General features: G+C 35.1%; 1 protein-coding gene across 1 annotated transcript; it reads right to left on the bottom strand.

Annotated features, from left to right (window-relative positions):
• Nucleotides 1-4,321: 4,321 nt before the first annotated feature.
• On the bottom strand, nt 4,322-6,350 carry LOC140866546 (protein NUCLEAR FUSION DEFECTIVE 4-like). Its single transcript, XM_073271563.1, has one exon. It carries the CDS (start codon nt 6,273-6,275, stop codon nt 4,494-4,496), a length of 1,782 nt encoding a protein of 593 aa, XP_073127664.1. The 5' UTR covers nt 6,276-6,350; the 3' UTR covers nt 4,322-4,493.
• Nucleotides 6,351-9,657: the final 3,307 nt, after the last annotated feature.

The raw sequence follows: 9,657 nt of genomic DNA, 5'->3' as shown, positions 1-9,657 counted from the left end.
GGCAACACTGATGACAGTTCTTGCCTGGAATCCCAGTACATATAGTCATACCTGAGTTTGAAACAGTAAGGCTTGATGTGACCTTGCTTGTGACAGTAATGACAAACAAACCTACGCTTCCTTTGCTTTTTCTTCTAAACAGGAGCTTGTGCCTTCAATGGAATTGGTTTTTCCTTTGGAATTGCAATAGGAACGCTAGCAGATTTACTGTTTTCTTTGACAAAAACAGTTTTTGATGACTCCCCAACTTCAAACTTGCTATTATGAAATCCTAGACCAGCTCTATCATCTTTTCCCATCATCAGAATTGAATCCAGCTTGGTCTTGCTTGAATTAAACTTTGCGAGAGTTGCATTGGCTCTTCCAAGCTCTTCTTTGACCTTGCCTAGTTCTAAATCTTTCTTGCTCAGAACAACTTCAAGTCTAGCCACTGAAGCTTTCAGTTCACTGTTCTCCTTTGTTAAAGCATAATTTGTCTTGTTCCTTAATATCCAGTCATTATACAATTCTTCATACATCTTTTGAGCATTATCCCAAGACAGTTCTACTTCACCAGCTTCCTGATTTGAGTTTCCAGAAATAGATGCATTCAGACAAAGTACTTTTTGGTCAGTGTTGTGACCAAGTGTTGTGACACCTGTGACAGCACTGTGTTTCTTCTGCCTCACCAAAACTGAAAGAGCATTGTGAGTCTCTTCTTCTCCTTGTTCTGTTCCTTCCTCATCTTCATCATCACTTAGGGAAGCACACATTCCTTTGCGAAGTCTGGTTGGGCACTCATTAGCATAGTGACCGAAGCCTGTGCACTCATGACATTTCACAGATTCAAACTTCTTTGAGATATTTAGTGTTTTTTCTTCTTTCTGAAAGTGATTTTGACTCTTTGAAGGGTGGTATTCTGTTCTGGTCCGCATATTCTCAATGGTTTTCCAACAGTAGGAGCATTCAAAATTTTAGGTTTCTGACCAGGTTTCTTAAAATCTCTCATTCTCTTCAAGTAGTTACCAAATTGTTTGGTAAGAAAAGCAATGGAATCAACTCCTAGATCAGACTCGTTTACTCCCTGTGTCAAATCAACAAAATCATGATATGAGTCGTTAGAAACTTGAAGTGCAATAGACTTACCTTTGTCCTTTTTTCCAAAATTCATCTCTAACTCATATGTTTGAAGCGAACTCATCAATTCATCCAAACCCAGAATTGATGTGTCTTTTGATTCATCAATAGCACAAATATTCATTTGAAATCTTTCGGGTAGTGATCTCAATACTTTGCTCACCAGGCGTTCATTTGAAATAACATCACCAAGATCAATTGCCTCATTCTCGATCTTTCTCAAGCGGCGTTCATAATCATCGATCGTCTCACTTTCTTCCATTCTCAGATTTTCAAACTGAGTAGTGAGAATCCTTCTTTTGGTTTGACGCACACTATCGGATCCTTCACAGTGCATTTGAAGTTTTTCCCAAGCCTGTTTAGCACATACACAGTTAGTGACCAGTGAAAACATAGTAGAATCAAGAGAAGTAAATATAGCATTAAGAGCTTTGTTGTTCATATTTGAAGCAGCAGTTTCATCGGCATTCCATTTCGTTTCTGGTTTGAGTGGAAAGTCTCCTTCTCCATCAGTTCTCCTTGGTGGATTCCATCCTTGTAGCACACGCTGCCATGCCTTTTCATCAATCGATTTGATGTAAACACGCATCATAACTTTCTAGATAGAATAGTTGGATCCATCCAAGATTGGAGGACGTTGAGCAGTTCCTGAATAAGGTATCTCCATTGTGATGTCCTGTCAAACACAAAAACAGAATCACACTTAGTATCGTCAAGTGAATGTCTCTGACGCCAATTGTAAGGTTTGGACAGTATGAAATCACAGAAATACCAGAAAACTTTTCGAGTGTGTGTTATCTTTCAGTGTTGTCAACACTTAATGATAACACTATGCAGCAAAATAATTAACTAAAGTAAAAGTAAATAACACACAGATATTTATGCACAAGTACTAAGTACTTGTACTATGCCTCATGGCGAAATAATCACTAGAAAATTAAATCAGTTTACAAAAAACCAACTATATAGCGATTGTTTTATGAAAAAATACTTTTCTCAACAGATTGAGAAAATAAACGACTTCCTAAAAACTAGTAAGAACTAGAATAATAAATTAATAGGAAGTTCTAAACCGAAAAACGAAAACCAAAGAAACACTTTCTGAACAACACTTCACTCGTTTGTTCTTCAGTGTTTTCAACACTACTCGGCAACACAACGTAGCAGTAGTATCTCTTCAGAAATTCTTCAATGATAGATTTTCAACATCTACAATTTCTTCAGTAATTTCTCTATGTATTTTGCTCTCTACGTTTTACTCTCTTCTCTCTTGTTCTTGTTCTTGTACGATCTGATCGGTCCAAGCACTCCTATAAATAGATCTTCAATATGTTTCCATAAATAAGAACCTACAAAGCATGGAAACAATATATCATCAGAATCAAATATTTCGATTCAAGATATAACTGATATTACCAAATTTAAAACTTGTTCTAACAAAGGCAAAACTATAAATATAGAAATTGAATGAAATAAGAAAATAATTTAAAAGACATGTGCAAGACATGTTCTTTCAAATCACTCAAAATTGGATCGAGCAATATTAACTAAAATTGGATTTCTAACACGACACTAATCGTCATCAACATAGCCAAACATTATAGACTTATCTAATGTCATATAAGGATTTCGAGGAGGGGAAAAAATATAAGTTCAAATTAAATGGAAATGTTTTTTTTTAATCTAATAACTTGTTTATTTTTTGGTTTTAGTCCATTAACTTTTCCAAGTTTTGTTTTGGTACACTAACTTTTAATTTTTAGTGATTTTAGTTCAAATGCTGACGTGACAGTTAGACATGTCATCATTTTTCGGTGTCACATCAGCAGTTGGATCAAAATATCCGATAACTAAAAGTTAGTGTATCAAAATCAAAATTTGAAAAGTTAATAAATCAAAACAAAAAATTGAACATTTAATGGAGCAAAAAAAATATTTTCACAAAATAAAATAAATTAATGTACAAAATTGTCCGACTTCAATGTACGTTGTGGCACATAAAAAAGAGAAATCAGTAAATGTCAGCATAATTGTACGCATCAGAGTCAAATTATTTAACATAGCCCTTAATTACATTACAGTACATAAGATAATAAGGACATTAAAAAAACAAATAATTAATAATGACGATATTAAATAATCGAAATGGCTACGAGATGGTGTACGGGACTAGAGGTGCATGCAAATGTGTTCGACATTTAAAAACAAATAGCACAACAAGAAGAATGCTAATTAGAGACCGAAAAATTGGTTCGGGGCTGTAATCGAAAATTGAGACCGATTTTTTCAATCTCAACAATCATGATTTGGGAGACTTTAGAGACCGAAATTCCGTAGTCGATCTCTAAACTGAAGACAAATTCTATACAATCGGTCTCTAATTTAGAGATTGATTTGTGAATTCGAACTCTAATTTGTTAAAAAAAATCTCTATAATTATTTATTTTTAGAGTTTATAAACACTACCTAAATTAGTGAGTGATTTTCCAATCATAGTCTCTATTAATGAAGTAGTCATCCTCCTCTTTTTATTTATTTACACCAATGCAAAAACAATCAAAACACAGTATACATAATTCATACTTGAATATCACATACCTATATCAATTAGTCGATCGGCTTGATCCATATCTACGGTGAAAATTAATATTTTTGACTTAAAAGTTAATACTTTTTTTTATCACTTGGGTTGAGTCATAGATTCGTCTCAATAAATTGATTCGTGAGTCCTCTTGTTTTTCGAAAATTCGGGATATGAAGGAAAAGGGAGGCGTCGCCGGGAATGCTTTAAAAGGATAATTAAAAATTTAGAAAAGAAAAAGAAAAAATGTATATATAATTAATGAATATACTAAATCTATATATGGAAGAAGATAAATTGGGTTCGAGTTTAGCTTGAAAACCGTCAAGTCCAATTCAATCTAGGTTTGAAATCAATTAAGTCCAATTTCAGAATCAGCTCGAAAAATTATCGAGCTAATTCGATGGATTAGTTTACGTTCTAGCTAGTTGGGATCCTCAAAAATAAAAATTATCAGGCTAATTAATTCGTTTTTCAATAAATTTAAAAGGGTGGAATATTAATTTGTTATTGATAAAACAAAAGTAGGTATAATATAGTTTACACTACTTTTTACTTTTAGTTTGAAGTTTGAACCAGAACACTGACGCAGCACCAAAATATGCAATGTGACACAAGAAAATAACTAACATGTAATATAACCTGAAAAACAGAAACCTAGAACCAAAAAGAAAAGGAAAAAAAAAAAAAGAAGATTAAATTGGACGTAATGCAAAGTCTAATTGGATACCTAAAAAAAAACCAACACAAAATCTATAATACTACATATATGAGAGGAGTACTAAATTCTTGTGCTTCAATGTTGTGCAGCAGCATTAATATTGTTAGCCATCTGTTGCTGTTTCCTTTCATTGGCTTCCATTTCATCTCTAAACCTCTTGTAAATATCAGTCTTGTAGTATCTCCAAGTCCTTACCACCAAGACAAGCGACACGAGCGCGCCAAACAGATTGACACAAGCTAGAACCAGGAATGATTTCCGGTAGCATTGTGGCCCTAGGCACGTCAACTCGTGCACCATGGATCGAGTCATCCCTTTACTCGCGAGCTGCTTCAACGCCTCTTGATCATACATTTTGCCAACAATCAGCACATTCAGTACATATGACCCAATAGGGCTAGCCAGCTGCCCGCAGTTGAACAAAGTCGAGTAGTACTTCAATCCGAAAAGTTCGGATATGATGATGAAGAGTAGGGTTAACTGCATGCCATATGAGAATCCGATCAACAACGAGGCGACGTAGACCGAACCAGAGAAGGGGAACGCGATGAGGAGATCACCTATGCTCGGCAGAAGGAGGGAGAGAGTCATCATAAGTGTTCTTGGGGTTTTATACTTCAAAAGAATGTTTTCGGAGACGAATCCGGAGAAAACCCTCCCAAAGAAGTTCCATATACTCACTAGAGAAACAAATGTGCTTATAATGTGTTGCTGATACCCTAAAGACTCCCCGATTTGGCCTAGGTTATCGACCGCGGTTAGACTGCAACCTAGCCCGCAGAAAGTCGCCACGAAAAGAATCAGCATATCCACGCTCAAAAGGGCTTGTAGTATAGTATAGTCTTCCCCTCTCTTTGGCTTTTGGAATATAGTCGTACAACAAGGTGGATCGTTGTTTTCTTCGGTGGCTGCGGCCCGCGTGTTTTTCGAGTTTTCTTGAACTTCCTCAATCTCTGATACAACCTTTGCATCATCACTCTCCAATGGGGGCTGCTCCACAACAATTGTAGGAATTTGTTGTGCTTCTTTTTTCTTCAATCTCCAAGTTGCCAACTCTTCTCTAACAGCAATAAAGCAAGGAAGAAAGAGCAAGAAACTCACAAAACTAGCACTAGCAACATATGCACCATGTGAGAATGTCACATACTTTTGTGCAATAGTCAATCCCATGAGAACCAAAGCCATGAAAACAGAAATATACAGATACTCATACAAAACCTTAACTTCGTTCGGATGCCTAGAAATCCTCATCGGTCTGATATTAAACGTAAACATCAAAGAGATCAAAGCCGGAAGCCATCCAATCAAAAGAATCAAAGATTTCGCATCATTCCCATAAATGGCCAGATAAAGTTGAGTGAAAACAGCACCACTCAGCCCCACAAAACCCTTCATCAACCCCAACATCATCCCTCTACTCTCCGGGAAGTTCTTGACACAAGTGACGAGCGAACCCGTGTTCGCAAAGTTCTGCGAATTCGCCCCGATGCAGATGAAGGCACACATCATCCAAGTGGAGGGTTTCGAGATCTTGTTGCTCACAGCTAGCCATATCAGAAAATAGCCAGCGAAGTTCATGACAGATCCGATCAACAGGACGAACCACGTGGGCGTCACCTCCGCCATGAGGCCCGACAAAACTCCTACGTTAGCCCCGACATCCTTGAACGTCCCCAAGTAATTCAGCGTCGTTTGGTCGTATCCGAGGGTGGATTTGATCACTTTCGAGTAAACGCCGAAGAGATAAGTTGCGCCGGCTCCCGCCATGATCAAGAACGAGGCGAACATCATGAACCATCGGCCTAGGAGGACCTGGACCGCGAACCGCCACGGTGGAGAGCTGCTCGGCGCCGCCATTCTCTAGATTATTGCGGTGTTTCCTGTGGAAGCTAAGGTGGTTGGGATTGAAGTGGTTTGAATTATTTTTTGTTTTTTGTTTTTTTTTTTCAAAGTGGTTTGGATTTATGGATATGTGATTGTTTACGTGTGTATATATATATAATGAGGATGAGTAGTAATTGGAGTTTGAGGAGGATTTGGATGAAGAAGCTTAATTCGCGGGGGATAAAGATATGTTGTTTGTTATTCGATAGGATTCAATCTGATTTTGTTGGGTCAAACTACGATTCTTGTTTTTACAAAACTCGGATACTTTTTATCTTCTTAATTAATTTTGTTTTTTGGGAAGTTTTTAAATTTAATTAGATATTTTAAAGCACTATGATTTTGATTTTTGATTTTAATTATTATTTGTACATGGCAGATATTGTTGGGGCACTAGGATATATACACACGTTGTGTTTGTATTAAATTATTACGTTTTTATGTAATTTTTTCCGTTACTTAAAAATAAAATTAAAGATAAATTTATATCTTACTATATTATGATAGTAGATGTCTTATAATTAACTAATTTTTAATTAATTGATGAAAATTGATTTGAAATTATCATTATATCCTAACTTAATATTCAATAAAACAAAAATTATTTGGCAAATTATTTATTTTATATGACTTCTTATTTTTTAGTGATTACATGTTTTATTATTTACCAAAATGACACTCACTTTGTGCCATTTGATGCTTTTTATTTACGAAAATGTCACCCACTTTGTAAAATTGATATATGTATTTGCATTTTTGTGACTCTTTGTTTAGGAAAACACTATATTTTTTTCTTTTTAAAATTTATTTTAATTTTTGTTTTCGTTAAAAAAATACGGATTGTACGAGGCCCCGGAGATTTGAGGTCGGGGCAATTATATAAAGCTCGGGAGATACGAGGAGCCCAGGAGATACGAGGCGCCGACATCTATCAAAGCTCAAGGTAATCTAAGCTTTGGAACCTTATAAAGCCCGGGAGATACGAGGCCCCGACACCTATCAAAGCCTAAGGTAGTCTAAGCCTTGGCACCTTATAAAGCCCAGGAGATACGAGGCCCCGACACCTATTAAAGCCCAGAGTAGTCTAAGCTCTGACATCATATGAAGCCCAAGGTAATCTAAGCCTTGTCACTATTCTATAAAGCCCAAGGTATTCTTAGCCTTGACACCACTCTATAAAGCCCACGAGACATGAGGTCTCGTCACCTCTCAAAGCCCACGAGACATGAGGCGCATGACATACTCTATAAGCCCGACCAGCTCATTGATATTTATTAAAGCCTGACGCGTTCGGCACTACAAGTCTATCGACTGGCATGAGAGATCACACGATTACTTATTCAATATCTAACAACTATATCAATCCAACCTCAAGGATTGTTATGCTCTTCGACAGTTATTATTTTAATTCGACCCCTCGTCAAACACAAGTCCATGGCCATTCTCTCGGTCTTGCATGCATGAAATCTTCTCACCGAATTCATCGATTCAGGAGGGTGCATGATTGGTGCATTCCTGTTTAAGTTCATGGATGGGTGAATAAATAGGGACAACGAGTGATGACTCTAGCCCGACTTCTTAAAAGAGGGGAGTGTAGTGATGCCATAGGATATATCCCAAGATATCATCAGATGATATCTCGGGATGTATCTATTTTTCACATGAACTTAGATCAGGATTTTTGATAATATCATATTATCGTTGATGGTTGGCGTCTAGTGATTATTAATGGATATGAGTCTATCAAAATATTCATTATCTATACTCATTCTTGGACTTGTCAATATTATTAGATCATGGGCTACAAGAATGAATCCTGGCGCTCCCTAACCGATTTATTCATGATTTTCAGACAAGAAAAATCGAAAGAATAACAGAGACCAAGGAAGGAAATTTTGGGACCTCATCATATATATATATATATGTACGTATGTTTTTTTGCGATTTTGATCATTTATATTTTTTCGGACGAAATGTTGATATGACAACGATGCAGAGTTGATTTGGGCATGACATGTGTGCCATGTACACCAACAATTCTGATGAAAAATAGTTAAAATTTCCACAAATCTAAATACATATGATTAAAACTGAAGTTCAAAAATATAAATTATCAAAATCGTAGATTGAAAAAAGTATGTACATAAACCAATAATTCAATTTTCTTAAAGAATGTAAAAAGTTTAATATGAGTCTTTGAGCAAACGAAAAGCCTTGTGACAGCAAATAAATAAATACGTTAAAGCTGGTCAAAATAGAGGGAAAAAATTGAAAAAGAAAAATGTACAAGTGAGGTGTGTACTTGCATAAACTTTAGAGAAACCAACTTTAATTTTTTGCCAAATTGGGACATTAATATGTTACGTAAGGTTCTTGGTGGTTAACTCGAATTATCATGTAAGTTAATTAATTTCCTTAGTAAAATTAAACAATCTTGAAAATATGAAAAATATTAACATAATTAGTCTAAGTCTTAGTGTGTTTACCATCAAAAGGAAAATCAAATGTCATATCTAGAATTCAGTTTGGGGATATCTTGTTCTTTCTGGTGTTGTCTCATTAGATGTTTTTTCTAGTGTTGTCAAACGATTCTCTTTTTACCAAAAGTTTTGTTTGATGACTATATTAATACAACTTGAATATTTTAAAAACGTTATAGCAGAGATAGTTATTGTTTTTAAATAATTTTCCTCCAAATAATTTTATTATTTAAAATGCATGATAATCGAATATGTGACCTTATATATGATATGATCGTTAACACCATGCACTGATTAATATTTTAGTAGATGCAATTACTACTTCCATTAAATTTGTAAACTTTTTTTTTTTTTGACGATCAGGGACCGAGCCAGGATTTATGTTCAGTGTAGCAACAATATACTATAATTAATAGAGCAAAAAAAAAAACACCGGTTAATCGATCGACAACTTGAAATAATTAATATTTCATAAGGTTCGAACACGATCTACACACAACCATAACAACTCTTAATTGATGTTAAAATGTCGAAAAAATGACGAATAATAGCGTGTACAGAACCCACAATAAAAAAATTGATAGAAAATATACTCTACAGTCGAAAATTAAGCATAAATTCGTTCTCAATTGCAAAAAGAACACAAAAATTTTAAAAAATTGAATGATTGACTAACAATGAAAGAAAAACAAAACCTAAATTTTTGTGAAATTTTGGATTTTATAGAGAATATATATAGAAGGTAAAATAGTAAGTAATATGAATTGGAATAGTTGTTCATCAAAGCGTGTGACGTTCGTGATTTGTGAGGAGAAAACACTGTACAGAAATTTATTTACTGTATACCTAGTTAATAATAATATGTAAAAATTTGA

Source organism: Henckelia pumila, chromosome 4, assembly GCF_033568475.1.
Source record: "Henckelia pumila isolate YLH828 chromosome 4, ASM3356847v2, whole genome shotgun sequence".
NCBI classification, from domain to species: Eukaryota; Viridiplantae; Streptophyta; class Magnoliopsida; order Lamiales; family Gesneriaceae; genus Henckelia; species Henckelia pumila.
This window is presented reverse-complemented; position numbering and strand designations above follow the sequence as displayed.

Bases quoted from the DNA above. Each gene is read 5' to 3' on its own strand.
- LOC140866546 (XM_073271563.1), bottom strand. From the start codon at position 6,275: ATGGCGGCGCCGAGCAGCTCTCCACCGTGGCGGTTCGCGGTCCAGGTC.